This window comes from Dermacentor silvarum, chromosome 9 (assembly GCF_013339745.2).
Source record: "Dermacentor silvarum isolate Dsil-2018 chromosome 9, BIME_Dsil_1.4, whole genome shotgun sequence".
Lineage (NCBI taxonomy): Eukaryota > Metazoa > Arthropoda > Arachnida > Ixodida > Ixodidae > Dermacentor > Dermacentor silvarum.
In genome coordinates this window covers 95,556,148-95,581,435 of record NC_051162.1, presented here as the reverse complement: position 1 = coordinate 95,581,435, position 25,288 = coordinate 95,556,148, and the positions used below count along the sequence as shown (strand labels likewise).

General features: G+C 47.5%; 1 protein-coding gene across 3 annotated transcripts; it reads right to left on the bottom strand.

The window, feature by feature from the left end:
• Window positions 1-107: 107 nt before the first annotated feature.
• LOC119463392 (uncharacterized) lies at window positions 108-25,128 on the bottom strand. 3 transcript variants are annotated; one of them, XM_037724233.2, is made up of 11 exons: window positions 24,004-25,128; window positions 16,876-17,320; window positions 14,992-15,129; window positions 13,350-13,483; window positions 12,310-12,432; window positions 11,243-11,365; window positions 9,869-10,158; window positions 8,956-9,250; window positions 3,793-4,086; window positions 2,744-2,959; window positions 108-1,930 (listed from the first exon to the last, which is right to left on the bottom strand). In XM_037724233.2, the coding sequence occupies exons 1-11, from the start codon at window positions 24,895-24,897 to the stop codon at window positions 1,823-1,825; spliced, it is 3,060 nt and encodes a 1,019-aa protein (XP_037580161.1). In that variant the 5' UTR covers window positions 24,898-25,128; the 3' UTR covers window positions 108-1,822. The 3 variants fall into 3 exon arrangements, with proteins under 3 accessions (XP_037580161.1, XP_037580162.1, XP_049512636.1); XM_037724234.2 differs by having other exon boundaries at window positions 13,350-13,480; XM_049656679.1 differs by lacking the exon at window positions 12,310-12,432.
• Window positions 25,129-25,288: the final 160 nt, after the last annotated feature.

Below are 25,288 nucleotides of genomic sequence, written 5' to 3'. Positions count from 1 at the left end.
TATCCTGCTGCTGATGTCGGCTTTGTTTGCAATGTTGCACACTATTTCAAGTCTGGGATGAGCACGTAACAGTACTAAAAAGAATCACACCTGGGCGACAACACACATCATGTTATCTGGTCCAAAGAACATTTTATTCATTCTATCCAAAAAACATCACTTTCAGAGACAAAACCACAGAGCTAAGAAGGTGATTTGGCTTACATTTTTCGCTGGTATCTACAAGACCAATAGTGCAGCCCCCACAGTGCCTTGTGATCAAAAAGACAATGGCAAATGCACAGACCGCTGGCCAGTATTCACTTTAAGCCTGACAATGAAAGGGGCCCCAACTTAAACATGCGCTCCGTGGCAAAGCACAAACGACACAGTGTAATGTAAGAGCCGAGCAGGGCCTGCCCATTTGTCGGGCAAGAGCAGGCAATACGTGTAGACGGGAATAAATGAGAAGCGTTCAAGCACTGGGCTTATGTACAAGCTAATCGCGCTGATCGAGCCGTCTGCTGCGCGCGTCTTGGCGACTTTGTCCACTTATGCAACTTGCGCATGTGCGTAACGCCGCCAAACTCGAAACGTGCAAGCTTTTACAACGTCCTGTCCATGCCATTCGCGCTTTTTTTTTTTTGCTTCGCAACGCACTAGACACTCAAATTGTACTTGCCAGGGTAGAGAAAAAATCGTGTTGTCGTAGAACTACTGCTTCTGCGACTTTGCACTCCCCGCATTCCAACGACCTTGTCGTACCTTCGCTGCAGCAGTTTGAAGCACTGCGGTAGTACTGAACTGGTTATTATATACATCGAACTTCTGCAAATTATTTCCACGAGAGAGAGAGAGAAAAAAAACGGAGAATGAATATAAGGAGGCAGTCGACGTGTGTGCTTCGACAGGCTCAGTGAACCGGCTATGAATTTGCTCGGTCTGCACTGTCATTGTAGTAAACCATGCTGATTAATGAGTGGACTGTACATGTGAATATGGAGACGCGCGACAGTTGGAGAGAAATCAATCCACAAGCCACAAGAAGACTGGGGGGCAAACCCTTTTGTTTCTTCACGGCTGTACCTGGCCAACACTTTTACAGAAAAAAAAAAAAAAAAAAAAACACGCAAAGCTGACGAGACCTTTGTACAGGCGTGCATTCGCTGTCTTTGTAAAGGTGCAATAAAGAGACAGAAAAAGAAAGCGAGCCTGGCTTGTATCTCTCATTTCCTTATGTAAAGCTACACTCGTCTTGGCAACAGAAATTAAATTAATTTTTAGTCCTTGTGGCCGGTATCACTTACCAGCCATTTACACTCAACGAAACAAGAACCGACAAGTGTGTATATAAACATGCACAAGAAAAAGAGTCACTTTAAAATTAACTCGGAAATTATGTTTACCAAAAAATAACTTTTCTTCTCAGCAACAAATGTTTTGGCCAACAGTAACAATAGCCACTGCTTTCATCGGGAAGCACTAAAAAAAAAAAAAAAAAAAAAGAAAGAAAGAAAGAAGAAAAAAAAAATACATATATATAACAAGATGTGCATCACCCTGACACATGGTCGCCACTGTGCACTCGAATGTTCAATGCACCAACATAACGCCAGTGTCGTACGTGCAGTTCATTGCACGACATCGTAACCATGGCAATGCGGCGTGATGACCAGTTTGCGCCGAAAACACCTCGTTTCCCCGGACTGCAAGCCTGCCATTGGCTGGTACCACTTCGAAATAGTGGCCTGCTCGCACTTCCTGGGGGCACAGATCTGGTTTTGGGCAAGTTCCGTTTCGCACCTGCTTGGCACCTAAAGCCTCAATCCAAAGCCAAGCCAACTCAAGCCGTCCCAATGCCTTCGTCTTGTGTGTGCACCACCATGGCCGACTGGTCCATGGCCAGCAGTGCCTGTACAGTTTCGATGGGGATGCTGCCATCACTGGGCACCTGGGAAGAGTGGTAAAAGGAATCACTGTTTACGGTGGACTGAGTCGCATGAAGTAGGTCACTTCAGGTAATACACACTTGATGTTCTCCAAAAAGAGTTGAGAAGCATTTCAATAATCATGTTTCAACAACAGGTAGTGATAAACTGGTTGGTAATTCGTGATTTAGTTCAGCAGTGCACTTGAAAAAACATGGACATGAAAAAAATGAGGACACAACAAAAAGCGCTGACATATATCAGTGCTTCGCCTATGTCATTTTTTTTCATGCTCTTTTTTTTCAATTGCGCTGCTAAGTTCTAAATCATGACATTTTTTACTTGTCATTTTTTATAATCAGTCATAATGCTGAAAACTTGCACATGTAACTTTATGCGCTTAATTCAAATATGAGGTTGAGGTCCATTTTTGTTAATCTGATTGGGTTCTAACTTTATGCATTTCCTTCACTTAGTTTTCAGGAAAATTTTAAGAAAGATCACCAGTTCCTCAGATTTTGGTAAGCAGGGCATCAATGGCTTTCACATGATCCAAGGAATCTTGTACGATCAACTTTATTGCTCTGTCTACCCTAGAACAAGAGCTGCAGGACTTCAAGGTCGACCTTTGAAGTTGACACTCGGGAGAGTGTTCTCTTTCTGGGTCTTTCTATAAGTGTTCAGCACAAGTAGAAAAGTTAGCAAACTCCCTTCTTCATGCATTTTAGCCGTGACTTTTTCAAAACCCGTATCACTCTGACATTCAGATCAGCTGTGACACCGAGATTCCACTCTAGCTCACAAACGAGTTGTAACGAAATGCCGAGACGACCCACTTGGAGTGTGGTGGTCCCGTCGGGGTTCTGCACGATGACCACGTTGCCCAGCGCTGTCGTCTGCTCTTCCTCTGGCGTCTCCAGCTGCACCAGGCTGCCCTCGGCGTCTTCGTAGGCACTCACGATCTGGCCGTCGGGGAGCATGTACTGCCGTATCACGGGCTGCGTTGCCATAGTGGTGCCGTTGACAGCCTCCCCGTCTTCCGCACAGACCACCTGCACGTTGAGGCGAGCAGCAACCATAGAGTAAAGCAGTGTAAAAGGCAGCAAGGGAGGAGCACAGTCACCTATCGATAATTCAGGCAGCCTCGCACACTGTTGGCTAGGCCCACAGGCATAATGCATAAGGACTAATTATGTTTCAGACTCCTTCTGCACGGTCATATGTTAATTCGGCTACTGAGATGAGCAGAGAGTGCTACACTTCTGTTTTGATACGCTGCCAGCACCTCCTCAAAACGAAATGTAGTGAAAGACGCTACCGACGTGTCCAAGGCATGGGACAAGCCAAGCCAAGCCGCTAAGTTGTAAAGGCTGCATTTGTATGTTTGGCACATCCAGAATTTCACAATTGCACGAGAGTCTGGCATGTACAGAATTTCTTTAAAAATAGTTACACGGTCTTGAGCAGCTTATCTGGTTGGTGTCACAAATTCTTGTCACTCAACATCATCAAGCAGCTTTAAATTTCGCCAACTCCGCTGTCAATGTCTGTACCAAGGGCAAGAATCAATTGAGCAAAGTGCGAAATAATGACTGCAGCAAAAAACCTGTCATCATTCGGCTGTCGGAGCGCAGCCGACCTCCGTTTATCCAGACCAGTAACAGACGTTACAACAGCTACAACATGACAGTGGTTCAAATACAGGCCACACGCAGCATACGTGCGCGCACCAGCACATCGACAAGCTTTTTTTTTGGACACTTGTGGCACACTTATTTTCTGGAAAATCCGTTATTTCCGATCACTAGTCATTCGCTTTTGGTGACCTTGAGCTCTCGTACCAACCAATCAAGTACCAACTCCGTTAATACAGGCTGTGGCTGACCTGGGTGATCTCGTTCTGAGAGTCATCGTTGCCGTGGCTCTCGACGACCTGCACGTCTGCCTGCTTTTGGCTTATTGCTATGGCTTGCGGTTCCTCTTCTGGCTCGGCTGGAAGAATGGCGTCGGCTGCTTCTGTAGCTTCGGGGGGAGTCACCGACTCAAGTTTGGTGATAGTGACCGGCGTTGCTACAGCCGGTGAAACCTCTGCTGCTGGTGGCGGCGGGGAGCTCTCAGATGAGGTCACCACTCGGACGAAGTTGCGGTTTAGCAGCGACTGGCCAGGTAAGATCTGCACCTGAAGGTTTGAAGACTGAATGAATGCGTGCGTGAATGAATGAATGAATGAGTGCATGAATGAATCAGAATCGATTTATTCAACACTGACACCGGGATGATGTTGGGCGAACTGACTAAAAGCTTGAAGAAAGGCTCGACGAAGGTCGGTGCCGCCCACAAGAGTCTTTGTAGTCACTCAAATGTACCGACAGCATTATGGCAACAGCAGCGACAACAAAACAAATATGAATGCAGATGCAATAGAAGTATTACACAATAAGGTGTACAGTCAAACCTGTTTATAACGAACTCGACAGTTCATTACGTGACTATGCAGAAGGTGATCAAGTTGGAGCAGGACGTTGCGACTGCAAGGTTTTCACACTCACTCCGGCTTGCTCAGTCGCCTCCTATGTTGCTACTCGTGGTGAGAGTCGATGTAGCAGCATAGCAGACGACCGAGTGAGCGGGAGCGAGTGCCAAAACGTCGCAGTGTGCTCACACCTAACCACCTTCTATATTATGGCATCACAACACAGTAACATGTAAAAAAAAAAAAAAAAAAACTGGCTGTGGAAAAGCTATTATACTATATTTAGGGCGATCTGCTGCTTGCCAGTATTTTTCTACGGTTTAGAGGTGCTGGACCTTCATTTTTTCTACGCATTTCTGGTATGCCAAGGATGAGCTGGTTTCATCTCAGCGCGTTGTTGTGCTTCTGGTAGATGGCAGCACACAAGCCATGCGGCAGTGAAAGCAGGAGCGAGTTTATTCTGGCGGAAGAAGTAAAACAAGTTGGCAACTGGGGTCTTCGAAAAATGGCGTTGCTGGCAGTTCGAGCTCCTTCACGAGAAAGAAAAGCTGACTTGAGCGATGAATCGGGAGATTCCGAAGATGAAGTGAACTCCTCTTTTGAGTGAAGAAGACAACATTTTCTGTGCACTGAGCTCATCTTCCGAGAGTGAGTATCACACGGTATACGGTATACTGGTGTTAAGCTTCTGATTGGCAATAATGGTTGAGATTTTTGAATAAATAAACACCGGAAACATTGTCTGCATTGTTTTCGTAAAACATTCCAAAAAATTTGGCCGTTCTTGGTGTGGCCATTTTTGGTGAAAACTTGGGACGATAGTGTGTGCGCGGAAGGGGTCAATGCAAAAAATGAATAGTGAAAAATATCACGCTGGTACTCCTTTAAAATATCTTATAGATGTTTCCAAACCTTTACACTTGCAAAGTACCATCCCTTTGCATGAAAAGAGCTTGCGGCAGAGTCCAATAAAACAAAAGTGAAGGTGTCGCCAAGAGTGAACTTACTTTGAGACTTACCCGTGGTTCAGATGCCTTCTTTTTCTAGAACAATGACCACAAGATAAGTTCAGTCCTGAACGGTTTGTTTGTTCGTTCACTTCATAACATACCACGTGATCACAGCCCTTGACAGAGAGGAGTGTCATGGTAAGGGCAAATTGTTCGATGCACGTGACAACACCATGTGACAAAAGTTGAAGAAACGAACATGCTTACTGGGCTAAGTCTATTACTGTGCATAGTATTTGCCATGATATGCGTGGGATCATTTACATGGGAAGAAACCTTTATTCATAATACAATGAATCCTATGACGAATTCCAATCTAAAGCTAAGGCAGAGACAGTTGATCTATCAAGCGAACTACTACAGTCGAATCCCCCTACAACGAATGCCGCTACAACGAAATTTCCGCCACAACGAAGATTTTCCGATTCCCCGTCAGCTGCCCATAGGAAGTAATACAAAATGTCCCTTCATAACGAAGGCGTTTTATTCGGTATGTCCGCTTCAACAAACTTTTCGAGAACGAAACTGGGACTGAATTGAAATTGAAACTGCCGAGTAGTCAAATTAGAAGGCCCTTCCAAAGCTGTGACGATCGTATGTTCGCTTGAACGAGGTTTTCGCGAACGAAATCAAATTCAAAGTACCGGTTTAAGCCACTGCAATCCATAGCCACGCATGATCACCACGCGCCTGCGCGAGAATGCAAGGGATCACCACAATCGCTGCCGTTTTCTGTGGTGTGTGTCCGGTCGAAATGGCTACGCCAACGAAGAAGCGTAAATTTCTTTCTCGAGGAGAAGGCACATATGATCGCCGAGGCAGAAAGCAGAAGGAAAAATCGGGCAGTTTCGCCCGCGAGGCGCAGCATCGGTTGCGATAGCAGATTATAGACAGCTATATGAACTAAAGATAGTAGTTTTATTGGCCGTATAAACTTGTAAACATTCGCTAACAAAATTACCGGGCACGGTGTCAAACGCGCACAAATAAACATGAACAGATCTCGCTCGATGACCGCGGAAACTCCGTGTCAACACGTTGGAGTGAGACGCGGCAAAAACAGCAAACGAATTGACCTCCGTGCGGTCTCTCGCTTCACCGTGAACTAAACGTCGAAAGCAGTGCACACGACTCTACCGGCACTAGTTGCACTTTGCCCCCATCACAGATCGCTTTGAAGATGAGGCCCGCGCGGGCGCTTCGTGCACGTCACAAATTGCTTTCAAGGTAGCGGGCGCGCCGCAGCCCCTGTTGTCAACAAGATGCTAACGTCTCGTCGTCTGGGGAAAATGACTATCCGCTAGACACACCGACTCCGGCGACTGCTTTGAAAGCAATGGATCATTTTCGCCTCATCAAAAAAGTTATCAGAACCCACGACAATTGCGATGGCTCTTTTAACGGACTCTGAGATTCGCGTAAAGCCTTTGCTTGCGGTGAAGCGTAAGAAATCCAGGCTGACCGACTTCGGGAAATAAAACTTCCGGTAAGCACAAGCTTGCCAAGCTTGACGACTTTGTCATAAATATGCAGTGAAATTGTGATAATTCAAACCGCTTCATTTCGACGGTGCATGTGCCACAAAATTAGTGTTTCGTGATCGGCCGGGCACGCGCGTTGGGTTAAGCGTCGGCCGCAATGTACGAAAAATGCTGTGACAGTGGCGTGAAATGCATTCTCTCGTGGAGTTGACACTTTATCGACTGCCTTCGGTAAGTCTCAACCTTTGCCCCCCACCATCGCGAAGATTTCCCGGGCGATGGTTTCGGTTTCGTTCGTGGCTTTGCCGTTTGGCGTACGTATATACATACCAATTTCGCGTCAACGAAGTTCCGCCACAACAAACTTTTTCGTGTGTCCCGTGAATTTCGTTGTAGCAGGACTCGACTGTAACTCCTAGCACACGAATTCAATCACCATTAAAAAATCAATACCCATAAATGTGCCATCACTTAAGACATTGACTGTTGATTTAAAATTTTGCAGACTTCATTCAATAGCACTGCGCTATGCTCATAGTTGCAGCTAGAATGATCAGCGACCTCGATTTCAGCCACTGCTGTACGCTGGTTCTATGGAGTGGGAGGCAGTGTGTCAGATAGGTCCGAACAAATGAGCAGGTCTGAAAAATCTGCCAATTCGTCTGCCACGGGATTCCTATTCATCATGCAGCAGCCCAAAATAGGAACACGGACAGTTCTGCCTTTTATATATTTGTCATGCATCTACATTACACCTTCGGTTGTAAGACAGCGCTTGTGTCGCCTCTTCTTGTCCAAGTCTGTTCTTTGCACCGCTGTGTAATGAACATGATCCTACTCATGCAGTTCCCTATTCTTGTGAATACGCATTGTTTTGAAATCAGCACTGGCCTAAACTAGACGCAAATGAAAGAATTGTAAAATAGCTGATATAACTACAGTTGACTCCCGTTAATTTGACCCTTGTGGAACCGCAAGGTGTGCTCGAATTATCCGAAGGGTCGAATGAACAGATGGTGATAAATGAATGAACTGAAATTTTTTTATTGCTTGAAGTTGTCTGTATTGTCTGCTTGCTTCTTGCTTTTGGTGCGAAAGTCAAACAGCATGCGGGAAAGAGCTCCGGTACGTTTAAATGTTGCCTCAGCAAAGAATCAAGCAGACTGTTGAATGTGGGGTGGGGGAGGGTGACATGACACGAAACAAGTGGGAACAGGTGGCTTTACAGACGGAAGGTGCATCAGACACTAACAGATAAACATAAAACAGCTTCACGCCTAGAGAAACAGTAGTGCCGCTTTTAGTAACTGCTGCCCGTACGAGGAGGTGCAGGTGGGGGTGTGTGTAATCGAAGTGACAAGTTTTTGCATTTGAACTACCGGATTTACTCGAGTGTAATGCGACCACGATTGTAACGCGAGGGGTGACTTTTCATTGCGTCAACCAAGAAAAAAATAACACCACGAAAGTAACGCGTGGGGTGACCTAGCAAAAAACAAAAAACAAAAAAGCATGGTGGCAGAGTAGAAGCCGCACCCCCCCCCCCCCCCCCCCGCTCTGCCTTCCGGCTTTCCTCCGTTCGCATAGTAAATTGAGTCACCAGTTCGCCTTGCGCCAGGTCGCGAGATATGCATTTGGTGCCGCAGCTAAACATCGCCTCCGCTCCCTCCCTCCCATCCCCCCACGACCTTTCGCACGACGGAAGACTTCGCGTTTGCTCTCTGCCATGCTTTCACTCGCACATTTCACTCGTTGATTAGAATTGGGTGCATCATGGCACTTCTTAGACAACTTAAATTTCGGTATTCGATAGTAACGCGAGGATCGACTTCAGGTAGCAAAAATCTGGAAAAAACCTTAGCGTTACAATCGAGTAAATATGGCAAACAGGTTTTCCTTCGACAGCCCCTACATGTATGGTTTCTCGTTGGGACTTCCCACTGCATTCCGATACTAAGTGGATAGTCGAATTAACCAAAGTCAAATTAACAGGAGCAGACTATACACGTAAAATATGCTCTAAAGGTACAGCACTTCACGATAGAACCGTAAGAGTTGGCAGGTATGTGTCCCCAAAGGTTCACCTTGTGCAGCTGTGACTTGCCGGCCTGCTGGACGAACTGAAAGGTCTCCGTGTGGCCGCCCATCGTCGCCCTGATTGCGGTCGTCACGGGTGTCGCTGGGGCGGTGACCGCCGTGACAGTCACGGGAGCCGCAGACTGGGCATCCTCGTCGTTACCGTTTGTCACGGCCTCGTCCGGCACGGGCAGTCCGGCAAACTCGAGGTTTTCGAGCATGTTTTCTGACAGGCTGTCACTGTTCAGTGTCGCCTCGATGATGCCGTCCACCTTGGCCGCCTCGCTCTCCACACCGCTGCCCCTGTGCAGTAAGCGGCCCATCACATAAGCAGTTTCTCAAGATTACTACACATCGCGTAATAATCCATGATTTCCAGTGGTAAAAAAAGTTCAGGGAAGAAATCGGGCAGCCAGGAAAGGTGCTGGGCTTGCAACTGTTGTAAGGACGTACTTAAGTTTGCTCTGAGCACAAACCTTTTATTGGATACACACATGCACTTTATTAACAATGGTATAACTTTAGACGCAGCGTACAAGCAACTGCACGCTTGGAGCAGCAGAGACTGATGACATTGTTTCGGGATCAGTGAATTCATCAGTTAGTCTATCAGCGACTTTGCTGCTGCAAATTTCGCTTGCTTCAGGAGCTTGTCTGAATAAACTTGCTCAAAGAAGGTACCCTTCTGACATAAGGCGTCTTGCACTGCTACAAGATGGTGGTACAGGTACTTCTCTGTTGTTAGCATTATTCTGTGATCATATGCTACCCTCATCTTTCAACATTTCTAAAACATTTTCTTGAACAGAGTTTACTTTTCGTAAAACTTCACGGCAACATTTGTAAAATCTTATAACGAGCCCTAATTCGTCAACTTGATAAAAAATTCTGGAGAGTTGGCAGGTAGCATGAGTTACTCACGTGAGCACAACGAAGGCGTCTTCGTCATCCAGTCGTATCCTCTTGTTGGGCGGCAGCGGCTCGCCATGCAGCGCGGCCACCATCTCCTCGGGCGTGACAAACTCCACGGCACCGCCCGCACCGGTGGCCGCGGTGTCTGTGGTGCTAGCCGGCTGGCTCACGCTGCTCTCGCTCTCGGCGCGCGGCCGCTTGCGGGCGACGGGCACCACCTTCGTGACGACCTCCTCCTCGCGGATGGCGTACAGGCCGGTAGTGATGCCGATCGCCTGGGCCACGCTCTCGTCCTCAATCTACCCGCACCAGAATGAAAGGGACACGTTACGGTATAGCATATTTGGAAAGCACCCATTCAGCCCCTTTAAAGATATGCCGGATGTAAACCGCTCCGAAAAAAAAAAAAATTAAAGAAATGAACCCGCCACATGACGACATGCAGACATCTAGATTAAACACCCGGATGCCTACCTTCAAAATTGTTTTACTAAAGCACTTAACACATAATGAGACGCAGGTACAATCAGAAGTGTTTCAATATGCATGCGACATGTTCTAAATACAATTATTTTCATCAATGCTTTTGCATTTGGTGCAGTACCTTGGCATGCACAATTGTACGCAGCACTCGAAGCGGTTAACTTAGCTGTGAAATTATTCACGTGTTCCACATTTATTGCCTTCAAAGTGACTGTAAGCCAACTCTCCAATCACCCGACAAATGAAGAAATAGGAATATTTGTCACATTCATGCAGCCCCCAACCTCGACGGCACGCGACTGTGCAAATGCATGTCTTGCCTTGAATTTGCTAAAAAAAAATTTATTTTCATTGTTTTTTTTTCTCGCCATGGTTCTGCATTTTGACCGCCAGGTGGCACAAATGAAAGGTTTTATGTCTGCTTTTTTTTTTTTTAACTTTAGTTGGGGGTTCGGCGCTCTGTCTTGTGCCTTTCCTTCGAATTTATTTTTAGCACTGTTTCACTACGCTACCACACCAACTTGCCCAGCACTCCTTACTTTTATAATATGGGGATACGAGTCTGCAACGACACATTCAGACAGGAAACGGCAGCACAAGCTCCTTACAAAGCAAGTGAAATTAATGTTAACCCATGACTTTGTGTAAAGTCCATTTGATGTATTGCCTGGCCCAAAGTTGTTAGTGCGAGTTGACCCCCATACAAGCTTAAAAAAAAAAAAAAAAAAACGTATGGGTTTCCTTTGTAGCTTCGACAATTATTCCTTTCGCGAATCTCACTCCCCCTTGTGGATTCCTGCAGAACCGATTTGCCACAGCAAACTCATTTTTGTGCTTTGAACTGTGGTCGCAGTAAAAGATGCTTTTTTTTTTTTGTGGTAGCAAGCGGGTGGGGCGCACCTTCATAAGCTGGCTTCCTGCGTGAGCAGCTTCCTCGCCAGGCTCGACGGGCACCAGGCTCTCCTGGCTCAGTGCCCGCATCTCCCGCAGCACCTCTTCCAGCTGGATCAGCATTTCTGGAATCTGTGAAGAGACACATTAAAACTTGGAGGACGCTTAAGCGAACCTTTAAGAGTGGAACGCGATAGCGGCAGTGAAGGGCTGAGCAATGGCTCATACCCCTGTAAGGCAGTGGCTACAAGCAGTGACTCATCAATGGTTCATACCCCCCGTAAGCAAGCAAGAGGGGTTTGTGTTTTAATTTCCACCGTAACAGAATTATGTTTTCTCGTATATTCGAATTACGAACTGATGCTACCATATCTGTGGGTTGTGTGCAAGTTGGACTTCACGAATTTTGACGTATTTTACTTTGAGAAATTCAATTAGTTCAGTAATGCCTATGCACCATGCGGAGGACCTGCGTGGTTGTGGTGCGAGATGATTTTTTTTTCTGGCGGCGGCGGCCACCGACGCAGGATTTTCTGCGACACGGGGGCCTTAATGCTAACGCATTAAGCTCAGATGAGCTACGACTGCCGGAATGCACTACCAAAACCGGCATTTTTATAACCCTGCCACATATTCAACACCACAAGTTCACCACACGGGCCAAAAGAAGTTCTCTACAGGCTTTCTATTTAACTAAGCTATCTTGGTACTCGGATGTGCATATGAATGATACAGGTGTCACATGAGGCAATTTCAATTCGCGATTGGCTCCTCTGCACAGGTTGACAAAGGGAGCCAATTACAATTGAGAAATCCAACCAGGATCAGTCTCGACTGCAAGTGAGAATGCCCCATGTGACTGGGGTATAATACATGAAAAGTGCCACAGATCTTGGGAAGTCGAAGAAAAGGGCACGTGGCATTCTGAATGACACCGTAGGCAGTGTGCTGCACCGGAATCATGTTATGCGAAGACATTTGCCATGTTGTCTAGCAACCGAGAAAGTTTGCTGCCCACGTTCAAAGAATGCTATGGGGGGCCCCCTTAACCATAGTGGTTTCGTGTCATCACTTACCTGCAACTGAGGTGGATCTCCCTTTTCGCACTTTGTGAGCAGAAACTCCCAGAGAGTGACAGAGTCCGCAAGCCGCGGCAGGACCACTTCCATCAGCTCCTCCTCTCGGCAAGCTTTAGTCACCTGCAGCATGAAGAAGCCCCACGCGAAAGCCGGCCCGCAACTATGTGTAAGATCAGTCCAGCTGGTACTCCACTGCTGCTTCTTTATAGTGCAAAGCCAAACTTATGTCGTGTTTCTCTCATCACAGAGCCTTGGTACAGAGGCATGGCTTGTGTGAACGTACTGATAGGATGACGTTGATTTCTTAAAGGAACCATGGCGTGGTTGTCTCGCTATTTTCAGGTTATCATTGTAACCGAGTGCTGAAGCACCAATATGGTTATAAGCACAAGAAAACTGTGCTCGCAGCACATGTATTAATCCAAATTTTCCACTTGAAATTCCTGCCTCTGAGTCCCTCCCCCAGCAATAACGACTGCCGTTTTGCCATGGCTTGTGTGACGACAAGAAGTGTGGGGCCTTAGGGTCACCGCCATGTCGTCTGCTCCAAAACCATGTGCGTGCCCCCTGCGGGCTGTTCGTGTAGCTTTCTGAATAAAAATAGCACAAAACAGAGAACACCTGCAGAAATGATCTTGGGCTGACTAAGACAACACAAATGCACTTCACTTCGTCGCCCGCCATTGCCGACATACTGCTGTATGGTTCAACTGCGAGGTAAAAAGTTCAAATACAAATCTTCTCCCGCACCAAATGAGCCCCAATTTTTGCCAGCTTGCTGCGGGATGCGTCTGGAAGCTCGAACATCTGGTGTGACACCACCCATCTTTCGTTTATGCGTCTTTTCTGCTATGCCAAGCTTCCTCTCAAGGTAAGACCTGGTTTCTGTGGCCCCCCATTGTACCAGAATAATTTACTGACACAGCTACAAAACTTTTTTCACTTTAGCGTTCCTTTGATTATATTCATATTACTCTGGTCTGATTTGGAAGAGGTGCACACATTCTACCCTGCATCCAAAACAAGCCAACACCCACCTCTCTAAGCCGAGCTTTCCGCCGCATGGAGGCCAGGTCGGCGTACCGACCCCGCTGGGGTGCCGCCATGTACATGGCCGGGTTGTTGGTGCCGCTTGTCGGAGGTGTGTCTGTGGTAGTGGTGCTCTCACCTGCTGCATTTCGTCGAAAAACGACATCTCAGCATTAGCAGTGCCCACCGAAACTTGTTGCTAGAACAGTTGATGGGGCTGGTTGGTGGGCCATTGCAAATACGGTGTGGCCCATTGTTAAAGGGAACACTCTAATGTGTGGCGTTCCTTTGTGTGTGTGTGTTTTAATCTCCCTCTCTAAGTGTGTGCATTTTTCTTCTATCTTTTTGTCTCCTCTTACCCCTTCCCCAGTGTAGGGTAGCAAACTGGATATCTACCTTCCGGTTAACCTCCCTACCTTTCGCATCTCATTTATCTCTCTCTCTAATGTGTGGCTTTCACTTTGCTGGCACTATAGCTGAAAGTGCCGACTGAAGCTATGGCAATGCACACGCCAGCACCAACAACCACATGTCAAGCGCTGCAAAGGCGGCCAATTGTACAAAAGCTAAACGCAGTCCATGTTCATGTGCTCCCTTTAACAGTTAAACTGCATAATCCTCTCGTACGTGCAGCACAAGAGTATGAGGACAGGGGCTCTCTTGACGTCTTGCTCTCATTTTGTCATTTGCTCAGATGCTATGTGCTCACTATGGCCCACTGAAAGCCGTAAAAAAAGCCCAGCGGCTGGAAAAACCACGCCCACCAGCTACAATTATATTTTCATTTCCCCGGCTATGCCAGTGTTTAGCGACCATTTGTAAGTAATGAGCGTACGACAAAGTCATGCACATCTTCACCAGAAAATGCCTTGATCAATGTAAACTTGTGCCGCTCCAACACTGCAGACGCCTAACGGAAGCCAGTCTATTGCACACACTGCACACCGAACCAAAACTCGTCCTGAACGAAGTGTCTCTCATGGCATTTTGTTTGAGCCCGTGAACGATATGGTTGCATGCCATTGCTGTATCATCACTCGCCACTACCTGGCTTCGCATTTACGAATAAGTGCACATTTGCTTTCCAAGCCATCATCGCTGCACATCAATGCATAAATAAATATGCACAGATCGGCTTTTCCTGAAAAGAAAAGAAAGGTAAGCCTATGACCCATTACGATGTTGGCGCAGCAAGGTCCAATCACTTCTCTGAAATGTGATGGCTCGGTGTCACTACCCCTCCTAATGCACTTGCTGATGCCAATTTACACAATGAATAAATGTATATGCGCGAATTGGCTTTCGTGGAAAGAAAAAAAAAAGGAAACAAAATTTTCCAGGACTGGCCCGCTGCGTGAGACTGCATCCAGCACTGGCAAAGTGGCAGGGAAAAGGCAAGGGAAGCTTTGCTTAAAAAAGAAAAGTCTTGTGTCACTTTGTTTTGATTGCAAGGGGTGGAATCAAACAGCGTCTATCTGTAATCTGTCTGCCTCTTGAACCGTCATCTGCACTGCTTACCACATTGACATACTTGACATCGTGTTATCACACCCAAAACAATGTAGAACAAGTGTTGTTTTCGAGCACAAAAAGGAACTTCCCAGTATTGAGTTGCTGCTGCATCTAATAGGAGTGAAATCACTGCTTTACCTTGGGCGACCATTTCATCAACATCTGAAGGGTTTCCATGGTCCGGGTACAGCCTGAGATGCCTGCAGAGCCCACCACGGCCGATGTAGGACTTGGAACAGGTTGGACATTTGAAGTTTCGCGGCCTCCCGCCATAACCTGCAACCGCAAGGTTAACGCTTTTATGCCGTGCTAACAGTGGGGAGTTCCATTTCTTAAAACTGCAGCCTACCTAGATTAAGATTAAGATAACCTAGATTAAGAGTGCGAAGTATGGCTAGTTGACTCCAGCATCAGCATTCTGAAGCTGGAATGTATATGTCCACTGTCCGTGGACTACAGCAAGAATGACAATACAGGTACTGACTCTTCATCCAAAGAAAAGAAATCTACATACAGATGCTTGATATCTTCAAGAGGACACTAAAGAGAAAATTAACTTGAGCTGCATTAGTAATTACCTCCGTAGCATACCCAAAAAGCCACTATTAATGTGTGAGGAGGCTTGGTAAGCGAGAAATACAGGTGGTGATGCCACCTTCAAGTTTCGGTACCAGCGGGCCGCGATGTCATGAATTTCGACGCTGTCTGCTTGGAAGTTTGGCCGACATTTTCTTTTCTACAGTAAACAACCTCTTACTGGGAAATTAATGAAAATAGAGTTTTTAAATAATACTCTATCAGTCTAAACCAACTATAGCGCTTTTCCTTCAGTGTCCCTTTGAAAACTTCCCGCCTTATTCATGTATACTATCCTAACTTTCCTGGTATACTATACAACACACACACACACACTCTCTACTAATTGCTGCTTCTGAGGTATACTACCATAACTTCCCTGTGAATAAACGAATTTGACCGTTGGCACTTGTCTTTATATGACCTTGTATCTAGCACTCTTTTTCAGGATGCTGATGCCTAGAATAAAGCAAATAAATGGGAACTACTTTACGGAGACAGCAAGGCACTGCATATTACAGTATATGTTGCTGTAGACAAAGTAGTGCCTGGTCAGCTGCCTTGATGCTCATTGGCATAAGTTGAAGCTTGCTAGACATGCAGCGAATGAGAATGCTTAGCGAGTACGCAACAGAAGATTGTGCACACAACAGCTGCAAATCAATAAATGTGACAGTGCTTGCACGTCAACCTTAAACAGAACATGCTTCAACAAGCTACAGCAGGCGATGTTTAGCTGTCTGGTCTAAGAATGCATCAGGCTAACTCAATTCTGTTATTCTGACATATGCCTGTTTCACAGGAAGTGATTTCATGCCATGTTCCCTTCTCATTATTTATTTATTTTCTTCCAGAAATGCAAGAATTGCCCATTAACTTTGCACTCGAATTTTCACATACATCAACTGTAACAGGCTATGGTTTCTACATTTGCGAGCGTCTAGAGCAAGACTTGTTCGCTGGTGTAGGTTTGCAATAACCTGCATAAGATTCGCCAACCTAAGGTGAATGTTGCAACATTAGACCAACCGGCACGAAAGACATGTACAATCTGCTGCCTCCCAAGCTATACTGCTTTGCTATGAGTAGCTACCAGGCTGAAGACAACTGACAATTTGTTCTGTTGCATCCTCTCCGACTACTTTAGGCACTCTGCACTGGCCGAAGTTGATGACCACAATGACGTCTGTCCCAGAACAAGCTCACGAGTAGCACTCATGTGACCACTGTAGACCAAGTAGCTGACATGCCTAAGACCACTGACAACTCCTTTTTTGTTAAGTACACTTTGGCTGGTTCAGGCGCTCAATGCTTGCCGAAGTTGATGCACACAGTAACGCCTGTCCCAGAATGGGGCACCCCAAATCGCACTAATTATGCCATTGCTGCAAGCTGATGTCTCCAATCCCGTAGAGAAGCTTTCAACAACGTCAGCCAACGACTCACCGGTGAAGGAACGCCGGCTGCGATCCTCATCGTCGCTGACCTGGTAGTCAGAGTAGCCACCGTCTGAGTCGTCGTACGGCTCATCGTCGAAATCCAGATGGTGGATGCGCTTGTAGTCCTTCACCATGTATGAGGGCGGCTTGGAGATTCTGCCCGAGCGTGTGCGCGGCCGATGCTTCTTCTTCTCTTCCTTCTCCTCGCGTGAGAGCTCGGGCCCATCGCTACGCGGGTCGTCTTCTTCCACGACCCGCCTGGCGAGGCCCCGGCCACGCGGCCGACCCCTTCCCCGACCCGAGTATGAGCCCCGACCCCTGGTCGATGTAGGCCTCGAAGCCGCCTGCTTGGAGCTCAGCTCCGATGGGTAGATGACCCGGTAGATGATGCGCGTGTTGGTCTGCGGGTTGAACACCACAGCCGAGCCGCCATTCTGGATGGCTCGATTCACCTGCGTGAAGCGATCGGGGACAAATAAGTATAGAATTTGCTACCACTCCGCTTGCCAAGTTGACGGTAAATGATGCAGTAAATCAGAAGGAAAGTGCAGTGTTTTTGGGCACGGCAGCAAACAATTAAATTTAAACCTCATGCAATGATCTGACCTAAGCTGACCAAGGGAGAAACACCTCTCTATTTTTCCGAATGATACCTGCCCAGTGCTTGCCCGCCATTTAAAAGTTCATTGCATGGTTCACTCACATTCTCTGTCATACATAAAGGGCCCCCTCACCAGGTCTGGCAATGTTGCGCTGACAAGCGCAGTGCATACAATGCGCCCTAACGATCGTGTCTGCTAAGTATTACATCGCTACACACCGCGGAAAGAGCAGAAATTTCATACCAAATGTCATTTGCCCTTCACCTCGGGGACACCGCGCCCCCAGCCGCAGAGTGTTGTCAATCGTGCTACGCTCATCGCTTTGGTGTGACGTCACTCTCAGTGACACGTGTATTCGAGAATTATCCAATGCAAGATCAGTTATTTGTTTAGTATGTTGCTTAAAAACGCAAATTGAAGTTTTGAGAAATAATATAACCTACAAACTGAATGTCTACGTGTTTTTGTTTTACTTTTTACTGCAGCACGAGAGATGTACTTCTGTTACGTCTGCTTGTTTCCACGTTGTGTAGTCGCGCACACACAGAACAAAACTGTCATTTTCTACCGTGTTTCAGCACGCGATCATGCTCTGTGATCCACTAGTGTCTGCCTCAGTGTTTGCGTAGCGCTGATTTATACCGATAGTCAGGCGTTCTCATGCACAGCGCGCAATACCGTGCGCTGCACGAAAGGAGACAAACACAACAGCTCAAGTACGAGACTGGCAGGCACAGTGCACCGCACAAGAAAAGAGAGAAGGCGGGGCCAGTGACGTATGCGTCACACGATCCTCCAGCTTCGGTATAAGAGAATGCAGGGAAGGAATTTCGCTTCCGCAGACTAGACGAGGCAAGTAGAGAGAGTGTCCATGTTGGCAGTGACGCTCACCTCGCGAAATCATGGGTTTTTAAAGTATTTCTGTATCTGCTTTCTGTAAGCAAAATTTTCTATGTGGCCTGGTGAGGGGCCCTTTAATGCCCACTTCGTTAATGTAACACGCCAGAAGTTAAGAAGTTTATCAAAACACCTGTACAGCGCTCACACCTTTACTGTCTAATCCTTGGTGTTCTCTCTCTACCTCTTCAGACATACTATATTAACACCCTGTATAATAAGACCAAGCCATGGCAAAAGGATCCCAAGGGTAACCCAAGGGATCGAATAAATGGCACCCAGGAGGGCTAATTTTGTAGATGTGTGACCACAGCAGCAATGAATAAAGAGGTGCAAAATCAACTAGCAATCACAACAGATGTCTCATGCCTCACAGTTCTCCTTTAGTAGTGATCCACGACGCAGCTACACCGTGTGACATCTAGCCACAAACTGTTGCCCCAAGTTCATTTCACATTAGGCCACGGAAGTTCTCTACACTGCAATCCAGTACTCATTTACCCCTTTAGATAAAGCTGACATTCTGTACACATTGTGGGGATGCGCGTGAGACCCCACAGCATATGAAGTCAAATGTGCAGAAAACACACACGCAAGGAATCAATCAGCCCCCTGCTTATACATAAGAAAGGATTCCATGAATACGAGAAACAAACTCGCAACAGTTGGCTCTTGTTTGTATGTTCTGCTGCTTTACGCGAACTGACAGCCAGCCCCAAAGCCACTACGATGAACCGACACCCGTTTGCTTGAATTTGTAGTGATGATAACCAGCGTTACGTAACACTGGAACATGAGCACATTCAAGCTAGAAACTGGACCAAAGGTGTCTGGAACTGCCACTGTGGCGGAAATGCTAAATGTACTCCTGCACAATGAATGAGTGCAACTCTATACTCAAGCACAAGGAAAAGACGAGAAAAAGAAACAACAGGAAAAACATGCCAACATTTATGCCCATGCGCTTTTCCGATCAGTTGTTTCTTGTGCTGAGCTAGAACAAAGCACACCAACCAGAACCAAGACTGGCTCGCTAACTTCACTTCATGGTCAAGCAACACGCAACACCGACAGCCATAAGAAAAACCCAGACTGCACTAAAGTGCAGGACCATGTAAGATCCATTACTATGTGAATCCTGTGATGAGACAATGTGTAATAGTCGAGTCAAATCATGGAGCCAGGGCAGTCCTATAATGCCATGTGCCAGCAGCGATGCAAAATTCGTGCAGACAGTAGCTACTACTCAAACAGCTTCAGCCAAGTTTCGTTTTTCGGCCAACCACATCACCAACCATTTCCGCATTATGAAGAGAAACCATCTCCTGATGTTCACAAATCTCTTCTGCTCTGTATCAATAATGTCCAAATTTCCTGATCATGTTATTTTACTAACTCCAATCTGCCACCTCAATAATCACAGACAACCTTCCGTGGCAACAAAGCCAAAGGGGCGGAGCCAATGTCCCCTTTGCAACAACTACGCTTCCCTATATCCCACCATATGGGTGTGCCCCCAACGTACAGGTAGCCCCGCAAATACCCAACCCGACGCACAACCAGTGGGAGGCCGTGCCGACTAGCTCGGACACTCGTGACCAGCAACAACTGGTGTGGCGGGCCCACAGGAGCCCTGGAATGAGGACGCCTCCCAGCGCAAGCAGGAAGACACCTGCTTGTTCTTCTTTTTTTTTTTCAATAAATGTTTTTCCTCCTCCTCTGCGCCAAGTAGTCCGGCAGAGTTTGACAGCGCGTCTGGTTTCTTGGAACAGATACCGAATCAGGGCCGCCATTTTGTAGCGATGTCTTATGACTTATTTTGGAATAGTCTTATCATCCACCGCTCACGGCCGACTGATCCCGTTGATAACGCGAGTGGACCGTCGCTCTGACCACTGACAAAGCGCGATAAGCGCGAAAAGGCATTATTACTTTAAAGTCATCGCTACAAAATACCGGCCCAGCCTAGCCATCATATGTGATGGTTTCGCACTTGGCCAGACGTGGAATAAAACAACAACTTCACATTCCGCGGTGCCTTCTGTCATATTTTGCTGTTGAAAATAACGCAACTGAAAATGCGCAACCTTTTTTCAGATAGGCTCTTGTGCGCACTTTGCCTCCGTAGGTTTCCTTTCATTGTCACAGAAAGTTGTCCGCGAGTATTAAGGGGGCACATTGATTGGATAAAATAACCTGATAAGGAAATTTGGACATCATTGACATAGAGCAGAGCTGTATGTGTCAGTCGTATGTGCCTTCCCATAAGGGGCCCTCACCACAATGCGCGGTAACGATTGCGTCTGCTAAGTATTACATCACTACACGCTGTGGAAAGAGCTGAAATTTCAAACCAAATGCCATTTGCCCTTCTCCTGGCAAGCGCACCTACGTACAAGTATATGTTGCGACGTCCCTCAGTGACCCGCGACTTTCAGAATTATTCAAGGCAACTGCAGCTATTTCTTTGATCTGTTGCATCAATAGACAAATTAATGTTTAGAGAAATAATAAAACCTACAAACCGAATGTCTGCGTGTCTTCGTCTTACTTCGCACCACAGCAAGAGAGATGCATTTCCGTTTCGTCTGCTTGTTCCCACATTGTGCAGTCACACGTGCAGACAATGAGACTGTCATTTTCTACCGTGTTCCAGAGCATGATCATGCTCTGTGATGCACTTGTGTCTGCCTCAGTGTTCGTGTAGCACTGACTTAAAGTGCTAATCAGGGGCGCGATCTTGTACGCGTTCCAAAACGCCTCCGTTCCATCGAGCCGCACACGATTCGTCAATTTGAACGTCGCGGTTGAAATTGACCAATCGTGTGCGGCTCGATGGAACGTTCCGGAACGCCTCCGTTCCATTTTGGAACGCGTACAAGATCGCGCCCCAGCATGCAAAGTGCGCCGCGCAGCAAAAAGCGAGGAAAAAAGAAAAGAAAAAGAAGGCGAGGCCCGTGATGTATGTGTCATGCTATTCTCGAGCTACAGTATGGGAGAACGCAGGGAAGGAATTTCGCTTGTGGAGGCTAGATGGGGCAAGTAGAGAGTGTCTATGTTGGCAATGAAGCTCACCTCATGAAATCATGGTTTCACGACACTGAAATATTTATATCTCAGCTATTAATGAAACTATTTGAAAACTTCTTGCAGTAGATCGCTCCCTAGAGGGCACGTAACAACCTCCAGCATATAACCGAAATTTGCTACGTGGCTTGGTGAGGGGCCCCTCAAGACTCACTATAACAGACAACCAGTTGTGTTTGGTACCCACTCACGCAGACGACAAGTCCATTGATCGCCTCGTGGAGCACTTTTCTTTCATTTCTCTCTGTCTATGCTCTCAAATCTGCACTGTCAGCACGTCTAATTTTTTTCACCTCAACAACAATTTAACCATTCTACTCGTCATATGTGCTGCCCACCCATTGTTAGTATAGGAAAGAGCAGATGAACATAAAGACTCTCAGCTTCTTTTTGCTGTGTACAGCTTCAAATAACGCTTGCTGGCATGAATAACTTGGAAACTTGTCACCCAGCACTGAACGGTGCATCGATAAGGCAGAACCGCAAGTAAGGTTCGATAGTGCTAACATTTTCTTGTAGAAATTAAATTTTGCGGAGAGTTTTGCCTAACACTATGACTGGATTCAGCGCATGCCACATTTCACCAGGAATAAGTCAACGCTACATGCCAGCTGAGGTAGCAGAGTTTTACTCATTGGAAAGAATAGTGGCGTCATATGTTCTAACATGTACATCATTATAATCAGCAAATTTTCTATGTCCAATGCACGACAAAGGCCTCTCCCAGCGATCTCCAATTATTCCCGTCTTGTACTAGACGATTCCAACTTGCGCCTACAAATTGCCCAATTCCCTGCCCTCCTCGATCGTGCTTCCCTTCACTTGGCACCCATTCTGTAACTAATGGTTTACCAGTTATCTACCCTACGCATTACATAGCCTGCCCAGCTCCATTATTTTTTCTCTTAATGTCAACTAGAATATCGGCTATCCCCGTTTTCTCTCTTATCCACACCGTTCTCTTCATGTCTCTTGACATTACGCCTACCATTTTTCATTCCATTGCTCTTTGCGCGTTCCTTAACTTGTTCTTGAGCTTCATTCTTAACCTCAAAGTTTCTGTCCCATATGTTAGCATGGTAGAATGCAATGATTGTACATTTCTCTTTTCAGACAGCGGTATGCTCCCAGTCAAAATTTGGTAATGCCTGCCATATGCACTCCTACCTGTTTTTATTCTTCTGCAAGTTTCCTTATCATGATCAGGGTACCTTGTGTGTAGTTGGCCTCGATAAAAGTACTCCTGTACAGAGGCTGACTGACAATCATGAATTCTTGTTCCCTTGCCAGGCTATTGAACACTAATTACCTTTGTCTTCTGCATATTAATCTTCAAACCAACTCTTATACTTTCTCCGGTTAAGGTCTTCAATCATTTTGCAATTCATCCCCAGTGTGTATGTATATGTAGTGTATCAAAAGAGCAGGGGTCACACAGCCGGTTAGGCGAAATGTGGGGTTCTGATGAACAGAAAGAACTGGAACGAGGAAAGTGTTGAGATCGGTAGAAAAGATTACGAGCGGTTTATCATAGCCGGAGAATGAATGCTAAAGTAAGAGGAATGGAGTCCAGAGTGGCAGAGAATTGGACTAGTGTTGAGATGCGGGAAATATGCAGGCACTGAAAGGGCTTGGTTAACACAGCAGGCATCCGAGAGGCATTCACCACGACAATGGACTTACAAAGGCTGACCAATGTTTACTATATCAAAAGAAGCAGCAATTAAAAGCACTCGCAAGTTTTAACACATCACGCTGACCACAGCAGCAGTCCAAACAGCACTTCTTGGTCAGCAGATGTACCTACAGTAAAGTGCAATAAGCTCTGCTGTCCACGTACAATGAAATGGCTTGGGTAAGCAGTTTCGTCAAATTTGCTGACATCGCTTTGCATAGCGTTCCGTGTCGATAGCTTTGCAAATTGCTAAATACCCACATATGCAGATAGCTAATGCTTGAAGCATGAACCACTGAGACCCTTTCGTAGCGTCGACATAAAATAATGCATAAAGGTAACCATAGGTGCCTAAAGAAAAACCTGATGGTCCAACCTGACATTTGAATGTTAGTAGGCACAGTAAGGGCAATTCAATGGCACCAGCTGGCTATGTGTATTGCTATGGCTTCCAGTTTGTTTCAGTTTGTGTTCACACTGCCAGAATCAATGGCAGCGGTACTGCCTAGCTTCTTCGGCTCACCTCACAGGACCACAGCAACCACATCGCCCCCCCCCCCCCCCCCCTTGGGCCGCTCCGTTTTGACACGTGGAATACCAACGCGTGTACAACGGCCATGGCAAATGTATTCGCAGCGCGCACTGCCAGCCAGCACGTGCAAAGCAGACGAATGAATGAACCCCCACCGGTACATCCCTACTTCTAGGACTGCGGTCGAGCACGCAAGAACAGAGCACACACAGACGCACACGCACAACCTTTTTTTCTTCCAGCTCGGCTGCCCAGAGAGCCACCGCAAGGCAGCCTCCCACACAAAACGGCCAGGGCGGGAAAAAAATCAAGCACCACCACACCGGGACCGCGTAAATTCACCTGCTGTTGCTGCAACACGTGGGCGATCTGCTGGAGCTGCTCCGGGGACAGCACCTGGGTCGAGTGGTACGTGTTGCCCTGCTGGATGATCTGTATCGGGTTCTCCGACGACCCCAGCGGCGCAGAACTCTGCTTCTGCGAGGTGGCCGAGGCGGCAGGCTGGATGGTGACGGGGGCATCGGTGCTCTCTTCGTCGTCGGCGACGCTGGGCGCGCCCGAAGCGTCGTTCTCGTCCTCGACGGCGGCGTGTGACTGCTCGTCCGCTGCGACCACCATCTCCTCGTCCTGCTGCTGCGGAGCGGGTGACGGCTCGGCGTCAACCGGCATCGGCGCCGTTTCCTCGGCCTCGCTCGCGGCGACTTGCTCGCCACCGCCGCCGTTCTCGGGCAGCTCTCCGTTCTCGGCGGCTTCGACGGGCGCGGCACCTCCCGCGTCTTGGACGGCGTCTGCCGCCAAATCCTGCGCGGCGAGCACGGCGTCGGGAGACACGTCGCCTCCCGCCGAGCTGTTGACAGTGGCGGGATCGTGGGCCTCGGCGACGGCCTCGCCGTCGCCGGCGAGCGCCGCCTTGTCCGAGATCTGGGCGTCTTCGCCGACCTCCTGGCGCAGGATGCCGTCCGGCAGCTCCTCTTCGTCGCCGTGTGGCTGCTGCAGCACGGCGTCGGCGACGCCGCCGTCGTCGTCTGGCGCGTACGACACCTGATCGTCGTACTCGCCTCCCGCCGACGCCTCCTGGAACGCCTGCTGCAGGATGTCAGCCGTCGAAACGTCGGCCGTCACCGTCGGGACCGCGTCGCCGTCCAGTTTGCCGTCGGCGACCACGGAGCCATCGCCTTCGCCCGCGCTCGCGCCAACTACCATGAGGTTTTGTTGTTGTAGGTCCGCGTCCGCCATCTTGGCGATCCGACGGGCGCCTGACTCGTATGACACCTATATCGTTTGTAAAACTGTCGCGCTCGCCGCTCGTTGCGCCAATTAATGAAGCGCACTTATCTTGCGGGCCGCCGGCACGAAGAAACGGGTCGTGGGAGTCGATGCCGAAAACCGTACGCGTTCTGCTATTTTACCGAGGTCAGCGCGAACATCCGCCATGACGCAGTTGCTGCGCCGTTCGTTCTTCACGAAACGACCCGAGCGCCAACTCGGCGCGGCAGGGGGCGCTGTCGGCGATTAGTGCATTTGCGCATTGAGACATTATGCGTAATTAACAAACAATATGCCTCCTATATTTACGTTTAAATATACAGATACGTGTATCGTACAGCTGTACGTATGGTGGTTTGTC

What these genes read in the sequence shown, in the direction of transcription:
- LOC119463392 (XM_037724233.2), bottom strand. Translation starts at nt 24,897, where the DNA reads ATGGCGGACGCGGACCTACAACAACAAAACCTCATGGTAGTTGGCGCG. An exon ending in GAGATCCACCTCAGTTGCAG is followed by an intron (nt 11,366 to 12,309) that starts GTAAGTGATGAC and finishes GTCTCTTCACAG; the next exon opens with ATTCCAGAAATGCTGATCCA. An exon ending in GACGCCTTCGTTGTGCTCAC is followed by an intron (nt 9,251 to 9,868) that starts GTGAGTAACTCA and finishes CTTACTGCACAG; the next exon opens with GGGCAGCGGTGTGGAGAGCG.